Source organism: Cololabis saira, chromosome 18 (assembly GCF_033807715.1).
Source record: "Cololabis saira isolate AMF1-May2022 chromosome 18, fColSai1.1, whole genome shotgun sequence".
Lineage (NCBI taxonomy): Eukaryota > Metazoa > Chordata > Actinopteri > Beloniformes > Belonidae > Cololabis > Cololabis saira.
Genome location: NC_084604.1, coordinates 29,835,275 through 29,863,242, shown reverse-complemented (window position 1 = coordinate 29,863,242; position 27,968 = coordinate 29,835,275). Strand labels below are relative to the sequence as shown.

General features: G+C 38.3%; 2 protein-coding genes across 2 annotated transcripts; both read right to left on the bottom strand.

The window, feature by feature from the left end:
- Window positions 1-7,725: 7,725 nt before the first annotated feature.
- Window positions 7,726-13,673, bottom strand: fkbp6 (FKBP prolyl isomerase 6). The gene is made up of 8 exons (XM_061746992.1): window positions 13,599-13,673; window positions 9,955-10,072; window positions 9,774-9,863; window positions 9,478-9,680; window positions 8,604-8,723; window positions 8,298-8,495; window positions 7,972-8,081; window positions 7,726-7,795 (listed from the first exon to the last, which is right to left on the bottom strand). The coding sequence occupies exons 1-8, from the start codon at window positions 13,671-13,673 to the stop codon at window positions 7,726-7,728; spliced, it is 984 nt and encodes a 327-aa protein (XP_061602976.1).
- Window positions 13,674-15,426: 1,753 nt separating this feature from the next.
- tmem244 (transmembrane protein 244) lies at window positions 15,427-22,129 on the bottom strand. Its single transcript, XM_061747116.1, has 6 exons — window positions 21,997-22,129; window positions 18,560-18,645; window positions 18,368-18,444; window positions 16,443-16,568; window positions 16,171-16,215; window positions 15,427-15,954 (listed from the first exon to the last, which is right to left on the bottom strand). Exons 1-6 carry the CDS (start codon window positions 22,087-22,089, stop codon window positions 15,857-15,859), a joined length of 525 nt encoding a protein of 174 aa, XP_061603100.1. The 5' UTR covers window positions 22,090-22,129; the 3' UTR covers window positions 15,427-15,856.
- Window positions 22,130-27,968: the final 5,839 nt, after the last annotated feature.

The following is a 27,968-nucleotide window of genomic DNA, read 5'->3' as shown; positions in this document are numbered from 1 at the left end:
ACTGGCCTTATTTCTTTTGTGAAATAATCTCTTAACTGCATATATCTATATAAGTCTTTGTTTTCGGGGCCGTACTTTGTCTTTAGCTCTGGAAAGCTTAGAAATTCCCCACCTTCTGAAACCGTACACATTGCTGTCATTCCTTTTTGTGTCCATTCTTTGAATACTGGATCGAGCGCCCCTGGTATGAATTTTGGATCGTATGTGAACCACCTAAGAGTGCATATGTTCCTCTTGAGTTTGTATTTTCTTATTACAACCCTCCATATTTCTAGTGTGAATGCGACTATTGGGTTCATAGTATGTCTCATTGCACCCATCAGGTGTTTATCCCCCACCAATATCTGGGTCTGATAACCCTGTGTTTCCCTTTCAATTTCCTGCCATTTAGACTCATAGTCAGGCCTACACCAACAGGCCAGAGGCCTGAGTTGAGCAGCATAAAAATATTCTTTAAGGTTAGGCAAGGCCATTCCACCTTCACTTTTAGGTAGTTGGAGGGTTGTGAATTTTATTCTCGTTTTTTTTCTATTCCAAATGAATCTAGAGATCATTTTGTCCCAGTGTTAAATTTGTTTTGAGGGATCTTAATTGGCAGTGCTTGAAATAAATATAACAATTTAGGTAGTATATTCATTTTGACCGTTTGTATTCTAGCACTGAAGTCCAACGGAAGGGTAGACCACCTTTCAATGTCCCTTTGTATGTTTTCTTCAGTTTCACTATAGTTGTTTTCCAACATGTCGTTAAGTGTTTTAGTCAAAGTTACACCAAGATGCTTAATTGTTTTAGAATTCCATTTCAAATTATATGCATCTCTTATTTCTCGGGATGGGGAATAATTCAACGAGATAATTTGAGTTTTTGATATATTCAGTTTATATCCTGAGTAGTATTCATACGTTTCCAGTAGAGACATTAGGTGTGGGAAACATCTGTACGGCTGTTCAAGGAAAATAATGACATCATCGGCAAAAAGGTCAATGGTGTGTTCTGTCCCCCTACAGTGACACCCTGCAGTTCCTCACTCTGCCTTATTGCCTGCGCTAAAGGCTCAACATATAAACCGAAGAGGGTAGGTGACAGACAGCAACCTTGTCTTGTCCCCTTCTCCAACTGAATCGTATTTGACAGGCTTCCGTTTACTCTGATCCTAGCTCTGGTCTCTTGATAAATAGTTTTAATATATTTGATTACGTTTTCATTGAAGCCAAATCTCTTTAGAACCTCATACAAGAATGACCAACTAACACTATCAAATGCCTTTTCGGCACCCAAACTAACCAGAACTGTACTTGCACCACTTTTTTAGGCATTGTCTAAGATATGGAGGGTTCTTCTAATATTATCATGCGTTTGGCGTCCTTTAATAAACCCGGTTTGGTCTTCATCAATCAAGTCCGGTACGAGGGTCTCAAATCTTTTGCAAATAATTGATGTAAATAGTTTGTAGTCTACATTTAAAAGTGAAATTGGCCTATAGTTTTTGCATTCGTCTTTATCTTTGCCTTCTTTAGGTAGAACGGTGATAATTGCTTCTTTCCACGATGGGGGGGGGGGCCCTGCCCTCTTTAAGAGTGAAGTTACAGCAGGACAGGAGCAAGGGTGTTAGCTCCTTCCGAAAGGCCTTATTCCATTCCGATGGAAACCCATCGCTGTCTGGTGATTTACTAGCTTTTAACCTACTAATTGCAGCTTCCAGCTCCTTAACTGTAAGTTGTGACATAATAGTGTCATTCTGTGTCTCACCAATAGATGGCAAGTCAAGTGAGTCAAGGAAGCTTCTAATTGTTTTTTCATCGGCTGTTAATGGTTTAGAATAAAGTTTCTTGTAATATTCTTCAAATATTCTTTCTATGTCCTCTGGTTCATGTGTTCATTGGTTGGTTTGAGGGTTCCTTATTTTATGAATTGTGTTAATGGCCTGCTGTTTCCGCAGGCGTCTAGCTAAAAGTCTTGTTGCTTTTGGGCCTGATTCATAGTAGGTCTGCTTTACAAACCTTGCCCTCTTTTCTATATCTGTTCTGAGTATCTCATTTATCTCTTCTCTTGCGTTCTTTATTTGTTGTAGTACAGACTGATTTTCTGTATTTTTATGTTTCTTCTCCAATTCTTGTAGTTTTTCTACTTTATGTTTATATATAACTAACCGAGCCTTCTTTTGTGATGTTGTCAAAGTGATTCGTTTTCCACGAATAACTGCCTTCATACCGTCCCACAGTATTGCAGGGTCTACCTCTCCATTATCGTTCTCTTCCATATACCTTTTTATTTCTTCTCTTATCTGTTCCACATTTGCCTTATTATTCAGGATGCCCACATTTAGCCTCCATACAGTCTTTACTTTTCTTTTATTCAAGTTTATTGTCAAGCTGATCCCAATGTGATCTGATATATCCTCCACCCCGATTTTACACTCCGTGACCCTGTGGCTTTCACTCGTATTAATTAAAAAAAGTAGTCGATTCTGGAGTAGACAGAATGTGGTACTGAATAGTGTGTATAATCCCTTTCTAGTGGGTGGAGTTCTCTCCACACGTCAATTAGTCCCATTTGATCAAAACGTTTTTATGTCTAATTATAATAAAACTGGCACTATAGAAGCTAAAGCCACCAATTGAACTGCATAATCTAATATTGACCTCTGAAACAAGTTTAATTTATGAATACAACTTTAGAATTTGATCAACATATGAATGCACACCATGACTCCACTTATCATAACACAAATACAAACAGCAAATGTGACAATGGAGCTCACCACAGAATATTTTAAAGGAGCATGAGGCTCCTTTTAAGGAATGAGACTCATTAGCGCCACCCTTCGCCACGACGGCCGTCGGGGGTACTGCAGCCAACAGCGAAGCCGGCACGGGAGAACGGGGAGAACGCGCATGCAGCGTCATGTGACGTCACATCCGCAGGGCAGCGCGGGAAAAGCGGCCCCAGCCTTGCAGCACATTTTGCAGCACACAGCCTGTTCAAGGCAACGGACAGATATATACTAGAGGGCTCACTCCGTTTGGTTTGGAACGCTTCATCCGACATTATTACTAGAAAAATTAAAACGTATACAATTTTTTTTTCATAAATCCAGCCTCAAGCTCCTTTAATATGAATGGAAATTACAAACAGTGAAAAAAATAACTTTTTTTTGGAACATGGAAATAGTGGAGCCAAAAAACTGTTGATCTTGAAACCTGCAAAACACAATGCTGCATTATTGTTTCAGTCTGTCATCTTTGCATGCTTAAGTGAGATAAAATAAGATTCTGTCAATATTCTACATTAAAATACATATCTATAAATACATACACATTATTGTATATTATAATATTTGTATATATGTTTGGAGTTCCTCATTATTCTGTCCAATAAAGATTTAATAAACATTTTAAGAACTTATGGATATGACTTCTACAATAAAGTTGCTAGAAAAAGTTTGCAAACCTTTAGAAATTAATGATTTATACTTTCATCATACAGTACATCTCCCCTTTATGCACATGATTATTATTGTTCTCTTCTAACCTATCTCAAAAGTATTGTCATGTACTGGGAGTATGTGTAAAGACACAACTTTAAGTGTTAATTTTAAAAGTACCATTAAGAATTTAAACCCGAGTTAAACTAATAAAAGGGTTTTGCTCTGTCAACACCACCTCCTGGTGGCTTTATAGTCCACAACATCCCACTGTTGCCATTGGTGTCAAAATATGTATTGAAAATGATGTATTCCCATTTAGAAAGTTCACTATTTCCCACAATGCAGTATGAAAAGTAGCGCATAACCAATGGCCACTAGTCAAGCATCTGTTGGGTCATGCACTGCGTTTAAGCCAAAAAACAAACAAACATACAGACAGACGAAGATGAGCGATAAATAACCTATAGAAGCAAGTACTAATTTGCTTTAACTTTTAATTGTATGTTGAATGATTTCATATTTTATTATACTTGAAATGCTTAATGTTTGTTAGTAATACTGATATTCAACAGCAGTATGATGGTTACAGTTATTAATAAATTGTAAATTAAGGGACATAATCAATGTTTCTTTATTTTCTTTTGGAAACAAATCATTACTGTAATTGTTTAATATAATAGTTTCCCGTGTATTTCTATTACAACAGCAGCCCGTCTCAGTCAACGGCCTCGTAATCTATGATCGTAATTTGTCTCCTTTTAGTCAAAGTCATCTGAATATTTGACAGAATAAAAATGAAAAGGTGCGTGTGTACTGTATATATGTTACGATTAATGTAGAAAAACGGCTATTTTGCAAAATAGCTGGCTAATGTGCAAAATAACCGTCAGGGCGGCTAATGTAGAAAAACGGCAGTAGCCGGTTAATGCTGTGGATAAAGTGTCAGACCCGCCACTTTTTCGGGGAGTGTAACTTTAGGCTTCTTCAACATCCATAAATAGCCTTGTCAACAACAAGCATGTGCAGCATATGGGCTTCCTCCATTGGCTGCTACGCACCAATTGCACTTATTGGCGACTGTAAGTCACTGGTTTGAAGCGCAAATTTCATCCATTCACCTGAACTGTAGGCTATTTTGTAGTGTAGTAACTGGACTCTATCTACCAAATTAATTACGTTTGCGTAGTTTGTTTTGGTTTCATCAATTTGTGCAAATGGAGGAGGAGGAGAGACCTCATCTCATCATGCGCGCGCTTCGGGTTTGCGCGATTCGGGTTTAGGAGCGCACCTTCCATGAGAGAGACGCAACAACTGTTTGTCTGTTTTGGAGGTGCAAAGAGAAGGTGGGAATAGATCTTTCCTCACAAAGACTGTCACACTGGATATTTGCGAGTACATTTCCCAGACCTATAAGGCTGGTAGAGGTGATGTGCCCAAATTCAGAGCGCACTCTACTGCGCTTTGCCACCTCGGTGGCCTCTATTCTGGGGTGCCAATGACGTGATCTGTAGTTTGCATTATTCGTTTTGGAATACTCAATGTAGGAATATACTGCATGGGATTTGGACTCAGAATAATTGCTATAATTTCCACGGTCAGCTCGAGCTGACCGGAGCATCGAGACTGGAAAGATGATTAAAAATGTGATGTCCGCGCACCATGAGCTTAAGAATGTATGTACTTTGCAAAATAGTCATTTTCCTACATTAGCCGCCCTGACGGTTATTTTGCACATTAGCCGGCTAATTTACACATTCACCGTTTGTATAAAATATTGACAACTGAGGAGTCAAGTTCAACATTATTAAACAAAAGTCCAGAATGCTACCAGTGGTACCCACCGAAAAAACTAGGGATGCACCGAAATGAAAATTTGAGGCCGAAATTGAAGCCGAATAAAATTTAAAGACTTGGCTGAATACAGAGTGCCGAATAGCCTACCGAATGCGGATGTTCACAGTTTTTCATTTATTTTGCCATTTTTTTTCCACAATTGCATAGATTAAATTGCAATGACATTATTAACAACAAAAATATTATAAAAATATTATTTTTTTTCTTTTCTGGCCTGGCGGGGGCTCTCATTGGCCTGGTGTCCTGCCATGCCTGTACAATTGTAGGAAACACTGTATTCGTCTAATACCCCTTTTACACCAAGCTGGTTCCAGGGCTGGTTCTGGGCTAGAGCCAGACTTAGCACCAGTTCTTTGGTTTTACACAGCCTAAGCACCGGCTCCTGGCTCTCAAAACTGGTGCTACTGTAGCACCAGTTTTGAGCTGGGCCAGGTCTAGAACCGCTTTACGTTGGGGGCTGGGGGCGGGACTGGGGACGGTGTTACTGAACAACCAAAGCAGAATAAACACGGAATAGCGCCGTTTTTAAACAACGGAGCGTGGAAGACGGCGGTTAAGTTAGCAGACTCTTTTATTATTACATCCATTTATTTAATAATGGATGTGAAACAGAAGCAGCAGTGGTCTACGGTACAATTCATCAACAGTAACGTCGGCGGGCTCCGTGCCCGCCGATGGAGCGGCAGCCTCGTCCGAGCCTGCGGGGAGCGTTCCAGCCCTGGGACGCTTGGACGCGAGGCTGCCGCTCGATCGGCGGGTTCCCGGCCCGCGGGGGCGGGTCCCAGCCCGCTCCCAGCCCGCGGTTCTGGTTCCGCGTTACACCAACGCAGAGCCTACTACGGCGTAGGTTACGTAACCTACGCCGTAGGCTCTGCATCGATGTACGCGGCGACGCGCGCCGTAATTTCTTAACAGGCGTAGCTACAACTGATAAATTTAATCTATTAAACCAATATTTATCTTCCTAAATGATTTATTTCATCCAGCAAAATTCTCAGAGCTACAGGTTTCTCCCCCGGGAAGGCGGCGCAGGTTGAGCCGGCTGAGGAGCTGCTGTTCCCCCGGGGGCTGCCGGCTCTCGAGTCAAATTTCTTAACAGGCGTTATTTGGATAAACTGAGCCCAGGTAGGGGATCTTAAAGGTTACTTTTAAGCCTGAAAAAATATTAAAACTTAATAAAGTGCCATATTAACAGTGCTACAGCTGAAATTAAAACAGCTTTTGGCTCTCAGCTTCCTGATCAGGGTGAAAACGAGGGGGAGTGGTGGTGACGTATACAGTAACGTGATGACGTGGCTCTCTGGCCAGCTGCTGGCCAGCACCAGCTTGTATAAAAGCAAACGGTTCTTACTTAGAACCAACCGCTAACCGGCTCTAGCACCAGCACTAGCACCAGCCCTGGAACCAGCTTGGTGTAAAAGGGGTATAAGTGTACCTGCGTAATAGGCAGGCTATATTCATTTCTCATACATTTGCTCTATTATTATTATTATTATTATTATTATCACCATCAATATCTACTCTATATATTATTATCATATCATTATTATTACAACAACAACATATTGAATCTTCTTTTATTCATTAGTGTAACTAATGAAGTGTATGAAAATACACTTTCACGTGTTGCAGGTAGTGCTAATTGAACGCTTGAAGAGAAGACTGGATTACCGCTAGAACGTTTCGATGCGATTAGGCTTTCTTTTGGCGTCTCTCTTTTTAATACGAACTGATTAAACTGATGAAATTTTGCAGTGGATAGCCTGAGTAAGTAAGGACGAACTGTTTTTATGGTAACAAAAGAAGCAAGGAAGCAAAGAAGCCGGCTGGACTTAATTGTGTAGTCGGCTATATGGCCGGCAGCCGGCGCTTGTGGAAAGCCCTGCTTAAATCACACGCAACACCAGCATTTTGCTGTTGCCACGTGTAGTTCAGGTTTTATGTGACCAATGTCATTCTCTGCTTGTGAGGTGTGGATTTAGTAGCATGGTATTGAAATTGTTGTTCGATTAAATGCAAATGGTTTTTAATAGGATTTAAGTTTAGGGTTTTCCTCATTTGTTTGGTGTGCTACATGGGTATATTTTGTCATGCTTTGCAATAAAAAAAAAGACTTGATTATAAGCATGTCTATTTTTGAAAGGCTGAAGACATACCCGATAAAAGCAACATCTTTGACAATTTTATATTGGTTTTGCTTGAAAAGTTTAAAGGTAAATCGACTGAAGCCCTGCAGCCAGGTAATTCCAAAGGATTCAAACTTTTCCTTGCAACAGTAAAATACACGTTATCCTCCTGTACACCAGTAATTAGTTGTGTAAGTTTATATAGTCATGACTGAAACTCACCTGATGTTATTTTAATAACAATGTTTACTTTCCCTGAAAGAGAGATCAAGAGTTAATGGGCAGGTTTTCTTACCGAGATCAGACGTGACTCACATTTCAGTCATTCAGCTTGCTGAACATTTTGGAGTAGAAGCTTTTCTCTTTGTCCAAGTTGTCTTTGTAGCATCTGGAACATGACAGTGACGTGTATGAATAGCCTTTACATCAACATGTCCTTGACAAAAAACTTGGCTTTACTTTTAGACTAATGTATTTTCCAGGTTATCGTCTATGTGTTGGCCATAGGGGGAAAAAAAACACAACTGGATTAAATTCTAATCAAAACACTTTGAATCATCTTACATTGCCACTTTTCTCAGGAGGTTGTTGATGTCCCTGTCAAACGGGCACAATAGTTGAGCATATGTGAGGCACTTCTGAGCGTTTTCATAGTCGAGCAGCTCCAGGTAAGCCTAAATGAGAATATTCAAGTCTGAATAATAGTAAAGTGTATAAGAGGGCATTATGAACCTCTGTGGAGGTCAGTTAACTAAAGCTGCATTTAAACCAATAGATCAAATTCTTCCTCTACTCGTCATTCCTGTTCTTAAACTCATGCAAAAGCAAATTAATAACGTGTCACTTTTTTTTTAAATCTGAAACCTTACAAAACAATGGCCACAGCTGACCTGTCCACAGCGGAAAAGAGCTTTTGTGTTGGAAGAGTCCATCTCCAAAGCTTTTTGGCCATGTTTCAAGGCTTTGGCCGGACTTTCCAGGCGGAGCTCAGTGACAGAGAGGTTCAGATAAAGAGGAAACAGGGCCATCTTTATACTTGATCTTTCTGCACTGCTCTGTGCTTTCCTTTTTCCCAGCAGCCTCACTGCCTGAAAAGCAGAAAACCCATCACAAAACATACTTTTTTAATTCCTGCCGCACATGTGAACACAGGCCTTATGCCTTGTTAGTTTGTGAAGTGAATGGTAAAGATGTACCTGTTTGTAGTGATCTTTGGCATTGTCAAATCTCTTCTGGTCGAAGCAACGGTTTCCAAATCTGCGCATTGTAGTGATGACTTCAAGGAATCCAGGCAGAGGAACGGTGCTCTGCTCCTCCTGGAAAGAAGTAGTCAGGCAGGGGGTAGCCAAATGCATAAAGAAAACCAGATAATGTATGATCCAATTTATTTTGACAATTAAAAGTGTATCACAATAAAGAAATGTTTGAATGTCTTTTCCTGAACAGCAGGTTTCCTTGTTTTTTTATTCAATCACATAAATGAACAAAAGGATGATGATGTGCAAATCATACTTATGTTGTTTTTCATCCCTAGCATGCATTTCTTAAGCTTGAGTTATGGTTCTGCGTCAAAACGACGCCGTGCCTACGGTGTGTGGTACGCGTCCAAGCAGACCACACGCCGTCACTGACGTGCAACTCCCGAAAATTGTAACTACGTGTCGAGGCGACGCAGACCACAGGCAGACGGAGAGGGCTGTGATTGGCTCGCTTGGTAGCAACGCATTTCCGGTTTCCGGTTTGAAGCAGTCGTGAACTTTCAGCGCTCTTTTCTTCGCGTATGTGTGATTTTTTTTGTTTTGTTTTTTTGCACAATAGTTGTCCTTACTCTTTGATTCACTGTGACCGGAAAAAGTCGGATAAACCATTCAGGGAAAGATCGTAAATTAGCGGTCAGGGGGGGTACTGCACCGCGACGAAATGGAGTGACGGAGAAGTCCGAAGGGTTCACGACGGCGTCGGCGTATGCTCTGCGTTGGTTTGACACAGAACCATAATTCAGGCTTTACTGTCAAATGGGAAAACCAAGTCTGATACTTCGTATTGCTCTCAGCTCTACAGCCTTCCTACCAGACTCATCGCAGTAAACGCATCCATTTGTCCCGAGTCAAGGAAGTCGAGGACCCGAACCTCAAACAGGACCGAGGCAGCAGCTGGGATGGACGGAGGACAACCCATGGCTCCGTAGGCATACTGGGGCTGGAAGAGAAAACGACAATGCTCGCCTTTCGTCATGGTCAAGAGACCCAATTCCAGTCCAGCCATTGTCACATCTGTTTGGAGGGAAATTAAAAAAAAAAAAAAAAAAAATCTTCAGTCACAGAGAAGAGTAACGCTATACGTGCATTCTTAGAAAATGATCCTACCTCTCCCCAACTTCAACATCTTGGGGTGTTTGAAGTTTACGGTAGTTACAAAAGGTTTGTTAGCATATTCCAGATAACCAGAGTATTCGACTGTGAAAGGGGGAAAAAAAACTTCACTGAACACTATTTGAAAAAATTATAAATGCCAGAAAAGGTTTTAGGAAAGTGCTCTGATAGATACGCAATACTGAAGCATTTCGAGGCACAGGTGGACCCTCTCCTTTCAGGAAGATCTCTTTCAGGATCCCTCCATCGCCCAACACATCTTCCATCCCTTGACATATCTGCTGAAAAGGAGTCTGGTAAAAAAGAATAATAATCATCGTCATTACACATTATGCTATATACCAGTCTGTTTTACTATGCAGTGTGCCATCGTAAAAGCACCCATGGTACAGCAGAAACAAAAGTCAGTCATGTGACTCCAATTGGCTTCTGCTGTAGTGTGTCAGACAAAAAGAATAATAAATTACACAAGTCATAGCAAACCATCTTTGTACATCTCAGCGACTGCATATCATCTACATTTTGGATAAAATTTGTATGTATTTGCAGAAGGTGATTTTGAAATGGTTGTAGTCATAGACATATATACAAAGACGCCTCATCGACCGCTGGGGCGCAAAAAAATACGGCCGCCATCTTGGACCGGTCATCCTACCCATACGACAGCATAGGGCTGGGCGATATGGACCAAAAGTCAGATCTCGATATTTCCTAGCTGAATGGCGATACTCGATATATATTGATATTTTTTCTGTGCCATAATTGGGGTTTCCCCCAAAGCATTATAGCATAGCATCTCTGTTAGCTTCATTTTTTTCCGAGGAAAATCCTTAAAAAAACAGTCAGTTTTAATACAATGTCGTGCCAAATGTCACACAGGTACATTTATTAACAGAGGTCTGCGAAATATCAAAATGTATAAAACAAATGAAATAAAAATAAACTGCCTGCATATATAGAATAAAAATGCTTCTTGAATAAAATAAAACAAATATCCCTTTCCTGCATAACAATTAAATTAAAATACACTGTGCAATTAATACAATGTAGACAGTAACAGGTAGACTTTTCCACTGAGGTTGATAGTTGTGCAAATAACAAAACATTTGTGCAAATCTCAAATAAAACATTCAAGTCAATTTGTCACAAAATAAGCTATATCAAAATCATTAAAAAAAAAAAAAAAAAAAATTAAATCGATATAAACGATATTGTCTCGTACCATATCGCGTTTGAAAATATATCGATATATATTAAAATCTCGATAAATTGCCCAGCCCTACGACGGCATGAGACAGAACAGTAGTGAAGATGCCAGACCACTGGGCCGCGTATTCCTGTACAAATCGGCGAACAATTGCGACCAGGGATCGGGGGATTACTTTTCACAAGTAAGATGCTACATTATTATTGGTTGTATTTTGTGAATAGAATATTATCTTACTGTATTTATGTCCGCCAGCGAAATTGTAGCCAGCGAACATTAAGCTAAGCTATGTTTATAGCCGGTGTTCACCTGGCTATTAGGACAATTGAGACTTTATAAATCATTCCAGAATACAGGCTTAGATTACAACTGTCATAAGAATGCTATTGTAGAAATAATGCAAATACTGCTGGTATAACATGGGAGATGCTGTACCATCTTCATTTGATGAAAGCTACCACCTTCTGGCCCAGAAAAATAACTGTGGCCTAGGGATTCCATCACAAGACACAGTGACACAGGATGTTTTCCAGCTTGGAGAACACATTGAGGAGACAGTTTGGCATCGACAACCTTTTTTCCAACTTGTTGTCATTGGTTGTGTCAGTGTTTCTAAAAATAAGGCTACACCACATTGCCAAACTCACCTCTCTTGACCTGCAGAAAGGGAGCATGAGAAAGAAGCTCTGCAGTCCTCTTTCAGGGCTTTTAGCATATGTGTAAATATGGTTACACACACACACACACACGTTATGGCATGCCGTTAAGGAAATTAATCTTTCTTTCAATTAATCTTGTCGTTTCATTCCATATATTCAAAGATTCATTTCCTGAACGGCATGCCATAGTGTGTGTGTGTGTGTGTGTGTGTGTGTGTGTGTGTGTGTGTGTGTGGGGATATACAGGACTGTCTCAGAAAATTTTAATATTGTGATAAAGGTTCTTTATTTTCTGTAATGCAATTAAAAAAACTAAAATGTCATACATTCTGGATTCATTACAAATCAACTGAAATATTGCAAGCCTTTTATTATTTTAATATTGCTGATTATGGCTTACAGTTTAAGTTTAAGATTCCCAGAATATTCAAATTTTTTGAGATGATATTTGAGTTTTCTTAAGCTGTAAGCCATGCTACTATGAATATTAAAATACGCCGAATCATGTGTCCGGTATCATGCCTAGATGAATGACGTTTGCAGAACCCCCCCCCCCCCTGAAAATCAGTTTTGTATTCTGCGAGTTATGACTGATTAAATGCGCTGACACTTAACTGCGCCAGCCAGACAGATGACACTGAGTGGAGCGGGTGCCCGCTCCAAGATGGCGGCCCCACTGAGTGAGTTATTCAAAGTATGACTAGTCAAATCCAAATTCTTACACACACAAAAAAAAAAACTATTTTTTTACTTTTCATTGTGAACTCAATCAGTATCTGGACTCTATTAAGTTTTCTACTAATTCAAAAGTAATCAAAACCATAAATGTATGTAAATGTTTTGGCTTTCTGTTATAATTTCCTCCCCCCTGGCTGGTTATAATGTGTTTTGCTTTATGTTTTGTTTTTTATTTGAGTTATACTCTTCATATGTTATAATTCAACTTGAAATTGCATAATGTGACGATTTGTAATCATTGTACTTTTTGCAAATGTTAAATAAAAAAAAAAAGAAGTATGACTAGCCTGCAGATGTGGGTAGAGGAGCCAAAAATTGTACTCAAGTAAAAGTACTGTTACTTCAGAATAATATGACTCAAGTAAAAGTAAAAAGTAGTCATCCAAATAATGACTTGAGTAAAAGTAAAAAAGTACTTGGAGAAAAAACTACTCAAGTACTGAGTAACTGTTGAGTAACGTCTGATTTATTTTTTTAACACAACCATTCAAACAGACATAAGTACAAAATAATCATCTTCAGGTAAATTAAATTAATAAAATAATAAAATAAATTAAAATTAATAAAAAATAATTTAAAATAAGCTTAAAGTAAATTCAAGTACTTTAATAAATAATAAAATAACAGAACAAAAAAATTAATTAAGCACAAGTAGCACAAAATTTCAAGCCTTTGTACTTTTCTTTTTTAACCAGTCAGAACTAGAACAAGCCCATGAACTCATAGAAACTCTGTGTGTGTTTGAGTCTGTAAATGTGACAAAACATGCAAAAACAAACATTTTTTCCAAAGAATCACCCAGCGATGTCATGAGATTGACGAGTACGCGGATAAAAGGGATAAAAGAAAAGTAACAGCTCAACTCAGTCTAATGTAGCGGAGGAAGAGGAACAGTTTCTTCTTCACAAATCTACTCAAGTAAAAGTAAAAAGTACAGTTATTCAAAACTACTCCTAAAAGTACAAAATTTCCCAAAACTTACTCAAGTAAATGTAATGGAGTAAATGTAACTCGTTACTACCCAACTCTGCTAGCCTGTGGGATTAATTCACGTAAAAAAAAAACCTTTGCGGACGAATTCAAAATTAACATAAACTCTATTTACAGACGCTTCCCTTCCCCGGAATAAGTTTAACACATTGAAGTAATTTCTCCAGCTCCTTTGAAGCGTGTTCATTCATAGACCAGTCCCCTCGCAGCCACATGGCCACCTACCAGCGTGTTCCGCACCACGACCCCGTCTTGGTTTATGCTCCGCAGGAACGTCACTGTTAACTCGTTTGCGTGCATTTAGTCGACGGGAAATATCTTACTGCTAAATATGAAGACTTTAGCTTTGCGGTTGTAGCAGATAAATTGCGTTAAAATGTGGCTCCAACTTTGTTCCTGCGATTAGTTTTATGCCGAGCGGCCGAGCGACCGAGCGACCAATCAACGCGGGCGCAGGTTTTCTGTCCAGGCTTTGTTCACTTTCTGTCTTTTTCATATCGCGAGATGATAAGAAAGTCAGAGACTAATAACTAAAGTTTCCATCGTTCCTAATGAGGCTCTTTTAATCATGGTGATAGTCAGTACTCGAGTTGTAAAAAGAAATCAGGGGGGATGGTGGATTTTATCATATGGGGACAGATAATTTGTGCTGATTACAAATAATATAATATATTACAAATAATAGCACTGACCAAAACAGCTGCAGAAATACTGCAGGAATGACATAGCAGCAGTTAAATGCAGCCTTCTGTAAGCTTTAAATATCCACTGGGCTTACATCAAATACATCAAAACACAACAATAAAAAACAGTTTTCTGAACTTATCAATATGACTCTGTCCTTCACAGGATAAGTAAAATGGATCACTGCAAAAACTCAAAATCTTAACAAGAATATTTGTCTTATTTCTAGTTAAAATGTCTGATTTTAGTAAAAAAAATCTCATTACACTTAAAACAAGACTCATCTCTGGAAAAAACAACAATTTTCACCTGTTTCAAGTAGATTTTCACTTAAAATAAGTAGAAAAATCTGCCAGTGGAACAAGATTTTTTTGCTTGTAATAAGAAGATAAATCTTGTCCCACTGGCAGATTTTCCTACTTATTTCAAGTGAAAATTTACTTGAAACAGGTGAGAATTGTCAAATAAGTTATTTTTCTGGTGTTATTTTTCTGGTGATGACTCTAAATGTTGAAATAGCAGTAAAACCACATTCATTGATGAAATGACCTATAAGGGATGAAAAGGGGGGATGGCAGTTTTACAGGGGGGATGATTTGGACCATTTTTATTTCAGGGGGGATGCCATCCCCCTTCATCCGCCCTCAACTCCAGTACTGGTGATAGTAATGTTCAGAGTTTCAAATTAAAATCTGAAATAAAATTAATTGATACGACTGGGAGAAATTTAATAATTCAATGTTCAATTGTTTATGTAATAATTGCTCGGGGTCATGTTCTGGGTCTCTGGAAAGCGCTTAGAAACAACGTTTGTTGTAATAGATGCTATATAAATATAATTGAACTGAAAAATTGAATTGAATTCAATCAACATCATAACCACCATGGTAACACCATTACCTTATTTACTGTAGAGTGAGCGAAAATAACAGAATCAAATTCCATGTCTTGTCTGACTTGACCTGGACAAATAAACCTGATTCTGATTCTGATTCTGATAACAGTCAGTGTGTTTAGATGATGGTTTGATTAGCCAAACTGAATCTGATTACAATGTTTGTTTATTCTTTTCAGCTCTGGATCTATTACCTCATCCTTGGGATTTTATGAACCAAAAATAAACTCTTTTGACCTACATAAAATATCCAAACCTGCTTGATTGTATGGTACCAAAGAAGCATATTGCAAACTCTTCATCTTTAGGCTATATTGCCTTACCACAGGCACCCTAAACACAGAATAGGTTGCTATTTATCCCAATACGTTATGATAGAAGTTTAGATTTTTATTTAAAGCAATTCAGAATAAAGGAAAATTAAAAGAAATATTGTGAAACTAAGAAAAATTCGGAGTGATTGTTGCAAGCACACCACGAATAAATAGTTTTATTTCATCTCCAAACATATACAAAGATTTCACACTTTATATAGATCTGTCACATAACACATTCTACATGTTTTACTGATTTAACAGAAAAAGTATCAATGTTCCTTTTCACTCCACAAATAGTCAGTGTGCTACTATATTTACTTAAAAATCTTTCCATTTGTATCATTGTTAGTTTATAGACTTAAGCGTGAATGAATACAAAACATTTACAGTAACCTGTACAGAATGAGTTAAAAAAAGGAAAAGAAAAAATAAAATAGACAAAATAAGGACATTTGTACAATTTAAGACTCATATTAGCTATTGAACCAAGCTATCAAGTTAAGAAATACATTTTTTTTTTTACACACAAGTATATAATTGTATATATTTTTTTTCTTTTTGCCCCCATTTTTTTTTTTTTTGTTTAATTAGAAGTTCTGCAGTTCATCTGGATAGACAAAGTTGTTCCTGAAGAGTTTGTAGGCCAGAAGCTGTCCTCCAAATATCATCATCACCAAGCCTGAACCTGCGGAGACGGATTAAATAAATGAGAGAAGGGGATCAGTTACTTAGGATCTTAATCCGGAGGTGTGTTGGATGCCAGTCTCATTAGTGTACAGACAGGAAACTGTATCCAGCTCAGACATAGAGAGAGCTGGAGAAAGAGATTGACATGTGTTGTCTTGTGCAAACCAAAATAGAGTCACAGATAGAAAGATGAACAAGGAAGTATGAATCTTACCTAGAGCAATCCACCAATGCTCAGCTGAAGGGAAGTCTGACATTACTGCAAGAACATATTAAAATATTGATTTTTACATGTGAACCCATTAGATTGCTTCAGTTAAAAATGAAAACAATATATTGTAATATAAGTATTCAGCAACTTAATAGTGCCTGTTTAATTGTCAGAATGACAACACAGGCCACGATAAACAGTTATGTAACCAAGTGAGTGATCCTATCAGCTGTTCCGCTCCATTGATCCACTTGTGTATGCATGTGTGTATTTACCTGCCACCGTCATCGCAATGTGCAGCAGTGTGACAGTTATGGCATAATCCCAAACCCACTCCTCCACAATCCAGGCGAACAGCAGCCCTCCCAAAACATAAGTCACTTCTGTGGATATGACTCCAACTGCAGATGGGAGGAAATATGAATTAAAGTTAAAGCTACTCTTTGCTTAAATTCTTCAACACTTCATACTGTTTTCAATACCCACATTATTCTGGGATATTTTAAATCACTTGCTGACAATACTTAGTTCAAGTTAGTTGTAGTAGTTAGTGCAATATTTTATTGACATTCTATGTTCTTTAATATTTGGTATATGAAATATATCTATTTTTTCGCATACTAAAACATTTTGTTCCACTGTGTGAATAAAATCACCATTCAAATACACTGAAAACAATCAGATGAACTTTAATGAAGTATCTCATATCTTTTCAATCTAGAAATCCTTTTGTAAAGGTTTCTTCATCCTGTGATAAAAGCCACATGCTGATTGACAACATAATAATTTATCCATTGATATGTAAACCATTTTACATAGAGGACTACAAGACTAATTAGTGTTCAAAAGAGATTTTTCTGGCGCTCCACGTTTTAGCACATGGCTTTAATAATTGATTGGTCAAATATAATGATGTGCTTGACAACTGGTATTTGATTGAGACATGCCAAACAAAGCGCTTGAGAAACAAGATGTAAACATGCATGTTTGATAAAGAAGCCTGTCAGAAGAAAAACACGTACATCAAACAAGATCTTTCAGGCATTCCAAAAACAGCATCTCCTTTGGGAAAAAAGTCACCCAACATAGCTATTAAACACTGTAAAATAATGTAAAATTAGAAGACAGATGTCATCAGTGGGCCACTAATTTCACTGTGACTAATAAAGAGCGTCCTAGTTGTGTACAGCCTAAAATCATACATCATATTGTTACTAAAGGATTAGTTTAAGCTACAATTTACAGTTGGCCAATGAAACATTTTTATTTCACACACACAAACACACACACACACTCATCAGGATTCGCCTTTGATTTACTGGTGGCAATACCAACAGATGCAGAAGAAACTGCCAATGGATGACATTGGATAGGGATTCCACCAGTAAGAGAAAGAAAGCATGTGATGTAGGCAGAACAACCAACAAAGTGGTGTCAACCAAAATATGTATTCTGCGAGTTATGACTGATTAAATGCGCTGACACTTTCTATAATTTCATCCCCCCTGGTTGGTTATAATGTGTTGTGCTTTTTGTTTTGTTTTTTATTTGAGTTATACTCTTTATATGTTATAATTCAACTTGAAATTGCATAATGTGACGATTTGTAATCATTGTACTTTTTGCAAATGTTAAATAAAAAAATAAAAAAAGTATGACTAGCCTGTGGGATTAATTCACGTAAAAAAAAACCCTTTATGGACGAATTCAAAATTAACATTTTATTAATTTCTAATAATAACTCTATTTACAGACGCTTCCCTTCACCGGAATAAGTTTAACATATTGAAGTCATTGTCAACCAAAATACATCCAAAAATGCAGTGGAGTAGGAACCAATAAATTACTTTTTGAATTTGCAGTCAAAACTTGTTGATCCAATGTGTGGCTGACAATTCTGTTGCCATCTTGGTTATTTTCAATAGAGACTCCTCAATGTTCCTGGATGAGTTATCCCATAAAGCCCTCCCCTGCTCCATTGTGATTAGTTTGGTACATGCTGTACCAGGGGAAATGACTGTGAGTGGGAGAGGTACCAGACCAAAATCACCAGAGAATGAAGTGAAGTGAATGTGTATATCTGGCTTGGCTACTGTAAAGCACCACAAAAGTAAAGAACATAAAAGTAATACATTTTGATATCTCAAATACTAGTACTTTAATCAAATGTGCTTAGATAAAATCCACCGCTGCAACTCACCCAAGTATTTGGGACTCTGCCATGATGGTTGTGTTGTGTAGTCAAAGGGAGCCAACAAGCTGTTGATCTCGTAAACTCTAAAGACACAAGCAATTAACAATCAGGTGTAACCATCCAGCTTTGCCAGTTCTAACTGAACCTGCATAAGGGACTTCGTTTGAAATGTGTCATTACTTGAGTGCCTGAGTGTACCTGAACACTCCAATGCAGAGACTGACTGTAAGGTAGTAGAGAGAGTAGAAGCACACCATGCACATCAGCAAATTCTGCAGAACGACCTGAGGAGAGAAAAATGACTACGCTGATGAAACCTTGTAGCTGACAGATATAAGTCTGTTTTTATTAGCAGCAACTAATAGAAATTCCCCACTCCTCCATGACCCAGAAAACAAATTCTCCTGGCAGCAGACAGTCAAACACCCCCCCCCATGCCTGGTAAGGCCCCCTTTCATAGATGACTGCCTGCAGCCTTTACAGGAAATGAGTTGCACAACTCTCCAGGAGGAGAGATAAAAGACTTTTTCCTCACAACTGACATTTCAGCTCTTCAAACACAGGTGTAGCTAATTACTTTAATAATGAGCTCTATTCCAGCAAGGTGAGCCACTGCCAGGGCTCACTGGCTTTCTGGCACAACTTAATGAAATGGGGGTCATTGTTAATCTCATTAGGTTGACTTGTGATTTCCCGCTAGGACAAGTCAAATGTCTGCCGTGACACAACACGTATAAAAAACAGTTTCGTTGTTAGAATGATCATATTTATCCATAGACTGTATAAAATATTGATCATTGGCTGATGAGTAAACTTTAGAATTTAAACTGTCAGAAAATATGAATCTCACCATCCAGAGCTCATGTTGATTTAATAATCAATTTACTGTAAATGACAATACAATCATATGATTACTTAATGCAACTTGGCAAATTGGCAAGTAAACTAAACTGTACTGGATTCTACATATGGCTGAATGCTAAACTGAGGCCGACGAGATATACGCAGAAATATCTCCACAGCCGCTGGCAGATATTTACAGCAGAATATTTCGTTTCACATGTTAATTCAATTACAAAATCAATGATTACTAGTGAGTTTAGCCAATGCGGGGTTAGTATGAACTGTTGATTGCTTTGCTAAGCCCGGTATGACGATTACGAATGAAGTAGTGACACTGGCTTGCCATTGGCTGAGCCGACTGTCAATCAACCATATTAGAACTACATTTATTGCTTTATATAAACTCTCCTGATGTGGTACAAAAAAATGAACCCCCTTCAGCGCTGTCAGGGATATGAAAAATTATTTAGACCAAATCAGGTTTTTAACTATAAATATGTTTATTTCTGCTGTAAAGTTGGGCACTATCATGGGAGTCAATGGAGGTTTCTCACTTTTTGGCTATTGTCAGCCTCCTGCAGCCAGTCGAGGAACTGCAACAAATCTTACTTCCACATGAGACTTAACGCGGGAGATGGTTGGCGCTTTGTTGATCTACATTGACTCTCATGCTAACATACGACGGAGTATTAGGGCCAAACTAAGAAAAAAAAAGAAGGAAATTACGAAAATAAAGTCATAATAATATGAGAATAAAGTCGTAATATTACGAGAATAAAATCGTAATATTAAATTTATTATAAATATATAAATATAACTTCCCAAGATGCTCAATATTCAACATTTTAATACACTCTTCCTGTTAGAGTTCTCATAAATTAACACTTTATTCTTGTAATATTACGACTTTATTCTCATAAATTGCGACTTTATTCTCGTAATATGACGACTTTATTCTCGTAATATTACGACTTTATTCTCGTAATATTACGACTTTATTCTCATAATATTACGACTTTATTCTCATACTATTACAACTTTATTCTCATACTATTACAACTTTATTCTCGTAATATTACGACTTTATTCTCATAATATTACGACTTTATTCTCGTAATATGACGACTTTATTCTCATAATATGACGACTTTATTCTCGTAATATTACGACTTTATTCTCATAATATGACGACTTTATTCTCATATTACTTTATTCTCGTAATGTTACAAGTTTATTCTCGTAATATTCCGACTTTATTCTCATAAATTACGACTTTATTCTCGTAATGTTATGACTTTATCCTCGTAATATTACGACTTTATTCTCATAAATTACGACTTTATTCTCGTAATGTTACGATTTTATCCTTGTAATATTACGGCTTTATTCTATTACGACTTTATTCTCGCAACATTATGACTTTATTCTCGTAATGTCCTTTTTTTTGTCTAAGTTTGGCCCTAATACTCCGTCGTACTAACATGTCCAACTTTACAGCAGAAATAAACACACAGATAGCCTTGTACAGCCTGGTCTCCATAACTAGAGTTCACATTAAAGAGAGGAAGGGAATTTTTCTCATGCGAGGGGGAGGCGCCCCTTTCACCCCCTAAACCCCCCTCAAAAACAAACAAACAAACAAAAAATAGATGACTTATTTCTTTCATGGATTAGATCTCTTTAATTGGCAGTCAGTTTAGCCAATCGCTTGCCATTATCACTTCTTCATCTTCATTTTCATGCTTCATAGCTGAGCAAAGCAATCAGCCGTTTGTGCTAACCCGGCATCTTTATTAATACAGCAGACATTTCCAATTTCGCCATCTAAACATGTGAAACGGGATATTCCACAGTAAATGTAACCCCTGAAGCTCCACCGAGGTGGTTCAGCTGAAGGAGCTGGTAGCCACAACTAACTTTGGTTGACATAAGGTGGGCATGTTCCAGCTGGCTTGCTGGGCACCATGCAGGACAAGGAAAAAGAGGCTTCAAAACCGCTCTTCAGAAAATCTATGCGACATGTCTCAGATGGGCTGTCCAGATTTTTCTACAGTCGATATGGTACTCACTCACATATGGGATGCTTTGGCTAAGCTGAGTGCTCATTTCTGATTTTTTTCTGGTTTTTCTCCAGTAACTTAAGAGTCGATGGTTTTTCTTTGTTCATGTTGCCCCTAAAGGTGTTGGTGCATGTGAAACTAGGACAGTAGTTCAGCTTATGCTAATGCTAATACCTACAGAGACTGCTAAACACGTTTTACTCAGGTTAGGTGGTCATCTCCAGACTAGACGTGCTCGGATTTAGAAATTTGACCTGGAAACCTGATTTAAGACTCTAAATGTAGTCGTCAAACTGTGTAAAATGTTAAGACATTTTCTCAAAACCTTTTGTTCAAAATTGATTATTTCAAAGACATTTCATCATAAGCAAGGCCTACCTCTACACATTATGTGTTTATGTTTAATAATGACAGATGAAGAAAATTTGTGCACCAGTCAAACTAATGTTTAAAGAATAATGAGTTTGTATGGTAGTTTCAATCAAACTAACTAATACAACATGTTACTAAAATGACTAGATGTGATATTTTTGCTGTTTTCTTTCCTGTATCAACATCAAAAGCTTAAAATGAACTCTAATTCATGAAGAAAAATGTTTCTCTAGATTATGAGCACCGAGCAGCTTCTGCTGACACATTTTTGCCCTCAGATTCTTATCGCAGAGCTTTGTCTTCCTTCTTTGGTGTCTGTCTCAATTCTGGTATCTAATGGTAGTATTTTAGTGAGCTTACCCAGGTATCACTGGGTGCAGACTTGAGCGAGAAAGGTCCATGGCGTTTTATGAGAGTGAATCCACAGCAACGACAGCAGTAGTCCAACAACATGAATGGTTGCTGGTCTTAATCGGAGAAAGTAGCCTACATGTGTGTCGCAGAGTGTGTGAGAGCATGTTGCAGGGAAGTAAAGAGGGTGGGATTAGAAGAAATGGGATTACTACTAAGAAGTTGAAGTAAATCCGAAAAGGGATAAAGGCAAACTCGCTGTAGTTTGGATGAGCACTTATAAACATAACCCATAAAAAAAGATAGTTGTGTTTGAGAAATTTGCAGAGGCCTGTTTTTTTTTTGGAAGGTTACTTCCTCTTTTTGTCTTAGTCTCTTTTAATTAAAAGGGAGGAAAAAAGCATCAGGTTTAGCGTCATCTCCAGATTGTTAAGAACTGATTCATCTCGCAGTGCATATGATGAAAACAGCTGATTAATGAAAATGTGCAACAGCTATGACTTCATATACTTTGGGTGAATCTCACAAATTAATCTCCGGAGCCCACATTTGAAAATCTCATTATCCAAAGAACAAAAATACACACAATTCCAGATTTGTCAGGCAGCTTCTAATATGAACACTAGGTGGTAGCATAACCTCAACCCTGCAGAGCTCTTACCCCACCAGAGGAATAGAAAGAGAAAAGACCCAAATCTCAGTATTGACAGCGACATGGAAGATTCTGACCATTCGTACATATACACAAATCATTAATTTCAAGTTGATTGAGTCACATAGAAGATACAGAGAAGGAAAGAGAGAGGTAGCAGCTTATGTGATCATCTATTCATGAAAAGAGAATAACTAATAATAATATTCAAAACTATGTAGAGATGATAAAAAGGATCGAGCTATATGGAGAAAATGACAGTAGCTACTCTTGCACCCCCGTCTCCTCCAGAAATAGCTTACAGAATTGAACTCTTAGACGTCACTACATGCGTAAGTCTTTGTCGGCGGTAAAACACGTCCACGTGCACCTTTGTGTAAGTGTGGAGTTGACTTGGCTGCCACGGTAACCTGCATCACTGTATCCATGGTGATGGAGAGCAGGGGAGTAGGATGGGGGTTCAATGAAGAGTAGGGTAGCTAAGCATAATGTGCATGCTCATCTGCCTGTTCTGGCACAATTTATTAATCTGAAGCTCACAGAAAACTAATCATGCTGATCCGTTTTTATCCCTCTGCATGATGCTTTCCGGAACTTGTTGAGCAAACAGACAAACACACAAACGCAGCCAAAATTCTTCATCTAGAAAATAAGTGTGTCTAAAAGTAATATGCAAAAAATGAATACATGTTTTTTGTTGCTAGTAGAGAGACGGCTGCTTAAGCAGTCAACTTTAAGTGGGTGACTAAGTGGGGCTAAATGGTCTATTAACAGTTTTAACACAAATTATTATAATTTTTTCCCCAAGCCAGATGAATTTGACCACTTGAAGCCAAATAAACAGAACACTGGATTGTGTTCTTGCATTAGCTAACATTGGAAAGCCTTTTTTGGTCTAGTAATTCTCACAAGTTTTAGGTGTGTTCATTTAGGTCAGTTTGTACTCGGACGGAATCCCTGCCACATATGCTGAACAGAAGTTGAGAAGGACATAAACCCGACTCTGCAGTCTCTCGGGCAGACTCTGCAGTCTCATTAAAGCTACACTTGGGCTGAGTTATTTCTCCAGGTGAACTCGATTTATGGTTCTATAGAGCCAAACCGTTTCAGCTCCCTGGAAGGCAGTTCATGTGTCTGGAAAGCAAAAACATGTGTCACTATTATGACTAAAAGTTGGTCTTTGAAGTAAATAAATCCACAAAACCGAACCATTGAACTAAATCTGAAAATTTCAGAAACTCATTATCCAGCAGAAAGGTAAATCCTAGTTTAGGCTGAAACAGAAAAAAAAGGTGCAAAAGCTTTGAATCTCATGACAGGCACTTGTCAATTAAGCTGTAACAAAAATGTCCAAACGGCAAACAGCAGGAATTCTTTTCTGCAGGAAGAACAGTGAAAATAAACCCGCTGTCTCATTTAGTCGTAACAAATGAGACAACTGAGGTATTTACTGTTAAATATAAATATGCAGCAAGCTTCTGGTTCTGAACTTGATATGGAAACCTATAAACACAGCAGGAGAGATTCATTTATAGCCATAGTATCTGCGAGAAGTGTTTACAACATGAGTGTGTTTAAAAAATGTGAGTTACATCTACTGAGGCAGGAAAAATGAATCTAGTGTACCTCTGCTGTTGGCTTGATCTGGTTTTAAATTCTTGAAAACACAAATACTTCAGAACACAATGAGGGTGAGAGGTTCTCCTGAGAACGCTGAGGCTTATTGACCCACATGTTAACGGGGGCAGGTTGTGGGAGTAGAGAGCCTGTAATTACCACCTTGTGTGTGTGGGTATTGGATGTCTCACAAACACAGCATGATGATGGAGGCATCGCAAGTAGGAGAAAGGAGTCCAAAAGAAAAAAACGAATAATTAGTTAATAATGAGAACAATCATTAAATGCAGCCCTAAGCCATTTGCCTGGATGTTTCCTTCTCCTATTGCCAATTTTCCAGTGACTATGTTTAAAACTGCCCCTTGGCTTTAAACATTCTGAATGGTCATCAAATCATAGATACTTGCATGCCAGGTGGCATCTAAATACTTTGTCCAAATAAATATTTCCTTCTTTTATCATCTTCGTCTGCATCTCCCAATTTTGACTTTTCCCCTCTTTCTCCATGTCTCCTCCCCACACAAATACATTTTTCAACTTTAATCATTTAGCTGCAGATTCAGATCCACAGCTGCTAGCAATAAGCGCAACTCAAAATGTCAACACATTTTGCAAATCCCATAATCCCACCCGGACCTGTAAAAAAGAATTACAACATTTAACAATGTAAGGCTTTGTTTTTTTCTCTCCTTTTTCTCTCATACTCCCTCAATTTCTTCCCCTTTTTCTCCATGCCTCTTTAGTATGTTTTCATTACAATCCTTTGTGGAATGTAAACACAGCGGCAGGCTGACCACAGCAACGGATTTGCGGCTTCTGCGAGGATCTCGACTTGTCTTTGTGAGATGAGATGAGAAACTTCAGCATTTTCTGGGGCTCCACGAGTTTATACAAAATCAAATAAATGTGCAAAGTAGTATTTAAGGACCCCAATAAGCTATTTTGTAAATGTTACGAGTATGTGTGTGCAATTCAGGCGGAAGTATAGTGTTATAACTAAAGTTAATAAGGCCTAAGGTCACGTAAACATGTCACAGTCCCATTTAAAGTCATGTTTTTACAGACCTGTAACAACCAGCTGATGACTGTGACCAAAAATACATTTACTGAGCATCTCTGTGAGTTCAGCTGCCCCTCTTGGATAGTAGACATGCAGGGGCTATCCATGGCACTTGTGGTTCAGTTATACGCTGACTAGTGTCACATAGCCTCGTGTGGCCTGAAGTCCCCAAATTAAATCTCCATTTGGATGAAATGTAAAAGAATATTTTGGAGTTAAAACAACTTTAGGAGTATTATTAGATGGTTAGCTATGTAAACTTTCATACCTGCATAGGCAATGAACTATTGTCTATTGATAGTAGTTTGTGAGACATCAGCAGTTGACTTGTATGAAAAAGATTGCTACACCTTTTTATACGACTTTTATATTCATACAAAGGTAAAACTTCCTCAGTAGGGACCCTATCTTGACTATGATGTCAGTGGAAAGACTTATCAGAGGTTTATAATACAAATGTATTTTGATGTAGCTCTGTTTGTCCTTGTTCTAACATTAGCTGCCATTTTGCTGCAAACACAGATTCTGCTTTAACTCCAAATTGCTTCAATTCAGCTCGTTTGTGTCTCTAATGAAGGTTTACATCCTTACGATCAAATAATAGACCAAAGGTTTACTTTAACTCTGGAATGAGTCTTCACACTCACCCTGGGTCAACATTTGGTCTTGAATAATGCTGCTAACTCAAAAAAGAAAGGAAAAAAGAAAATATGAAAAAAACTGTGCATATGTGGCCCATGTTTGTGCCAAATATTCTTTTCTATCTTGGGCTTTTCCGCTCCAGACAAATCTAATCTCAGCCATCTGAACAACTAATGGCCTTTCTCTGCCTTTCGTTCTCACCACACACTTACAGTTTATTGTTCAAAATACGTTCCCAAAATGTCTGTTATTTTTCCTCCTCACCTCGACTGAGCTGACGGAATCACTTCCAGCATGTAAACACAGGAAATGACACGCATGCCAACATCTGCAACGTTTTTGCTGCCACCTCTTTCTAGAGTAGAGAGCAAAAGAAAGAAAGAAAGAAAAAGTTGAACACAATGCAGAGCTCTGTGCGAACCTCTGGACATCTGACATGTAGATGAATTCACAACAAGTTGTGCAATATTACAACCAGGTCTTATTCTCGTGCTGCATTTGCTGTTGCAGGATTTGGAATATCCTCAACTTTGCATCCTCCTGCTTTTTCGCTTCCACGGATCAATTTCTTTAACTGCTGTGCGTAAAGACGCTTTCATCTGCCTTTCCTCAAAGCCACTTCCAGTGGTGGAGAGTAACGGAGTAAATTTACTTGAGTACTGTACTTAAGTACATATCCAGAGGATTTGTACTTTACTTGAGTATTAGATTTCTTTGGTACTTATTACTCTTACTTGAATACATTTCCAAGACAAATATTTGTACTTTTACTCGAGTAAATTTCTAGGAAGGCTGAAAAGTACTCGTTACTTTCAGGTTTGCTCTTTTTTCTTCTTCCCTAAAATCCTATTGGACACAAGCTGTTTTTGTCAAAGGAGGAGACCTATCACAGTGCACGCTCTCCACTGGGATGTACGTGAAGCGGAAATACGTCAAGCCTCTGAATGGCTGAATGGGGAGACAGTTTGTTATGCTCTATATTGCTATATTGTACTGTTACATGTCCTTCCTGTAACAGAGTGACTTCAACATTGAGTTATTGAAAGCAGAGATGTAGTTTTCTGTAAAGCAATGGTCTTTGAGGGGGATCCAGACTTAGTTGGATGGTGCAGGTTCATTTGGTTTCAGTTCATGATCGTTAATAAACTCTGCATCATCTGCTGTCCTCTTATGATCCCATTCATTTGATTTGTTTTTGGTGTTTCTGCAGGTTTTATATAACATTGTGGTTCTAAAAGCAGCACATCAGTGCAGCTGGTTTCAAAGAGTTAATTCTCAGAAACAAGAGTTAAAAGATCCTTAAATTAATTTAGAAAAAATATAGTAATTTACTGATGTGGAAAATAAGAAATTTACTCTTACTCTTACTTTTACTTAAAGTAAATTTAAAAGCATTTACTTTTGGATACTTAAGTACCTTTAAAAGCAAGTACTTTTCTACTCGAGTAATATTTTGACTGAGCTACTTTTACTTGTAGTAAATTTTGACCAGTAGTATTTGTACTCTTACTCAAGTACTGGGGTCGAATACTCTGTCCACCTCTGATGAATACACAACAAGTTGTGCAATATTACAACCAGGTCTTATTCTCGTGCTGCATTTGCTGTTGCAGGATTTGGAATATCCTCAACTTTGCATCCTCCTGCTTTTTCGCTTCCACGGATCAATTTCTTTAACTGCTGTGCGTAAAGACGCTTTCATCTGCCTTTCCTCAAAGCCACTTCATCATCTGTGCCTTTTTTTCCCCACACACATGGATGAACTACCCCATCAGCGCAGATAAAACACGATACATTCTCTCTCTCCCCCCATTCTCTCTCTCTCTCTCTCTCTCTCTCTCTCTCTCTCTCTCTCTCTCTCTCTCTCCCTCTCCCTCTCCCTCTCTCTCTCTCTCTCTCTCTCTCTCTCTCTCTCTCCCTCTCTCTCTCTATCTCTCTCTCTCCCTCTCTCTCTCTCCGCGTCTCAGTCTCACATTCCCACGAGTGCAGTGCGCGCTTGGAAAACCGGAG

Bases quoted from the DNA above. Each gene is read 5' to 3' on its own strand.
- tmem244 (XM_061747116.1), bottom strand. From the start codon at position 22,089: ATGTTGTTGGACTACTGCTGTCGTTGCTGTGGATTCACTCTCATAAAA. The intron at 18,646-21,996 runs GTAAGCTCACTA...TTCTCTCCTCAG, and splicing joins CTGCACCCAGTGATACCTGG to GTCGTTCTGCAGAATTTGCT. The intron at 15,955-16,170 runs GTAAGATTCATA...CCGTCTCCGCAG, and splicing joins GCATTGGTGGATTGCTCTAG to GTTCAGGCTTGGTGATGATG.
- fkbp6 (XM_061746992.1), bottom strand. From the start codon at position 13,673: ATGCACGCAAACGAGTTAACAGTGACGTTCCTGCGGAGCATAAACCAA. The intron at 10,073-13,598 runs GTAGGTGGCCAT...CTTTTTTACCAG, and splicing joins TCGTGGTGCGGAACACGCTG to ACTCCTTTTCAGCAGATATG. The intron at 7,796-7,971 runs GTAAGATGATTC...GTCATGTTCCAG, and splicing joins CTCCTGAGAAAAGTGGCAAT to ATGCTACAAAGACAACTTGG.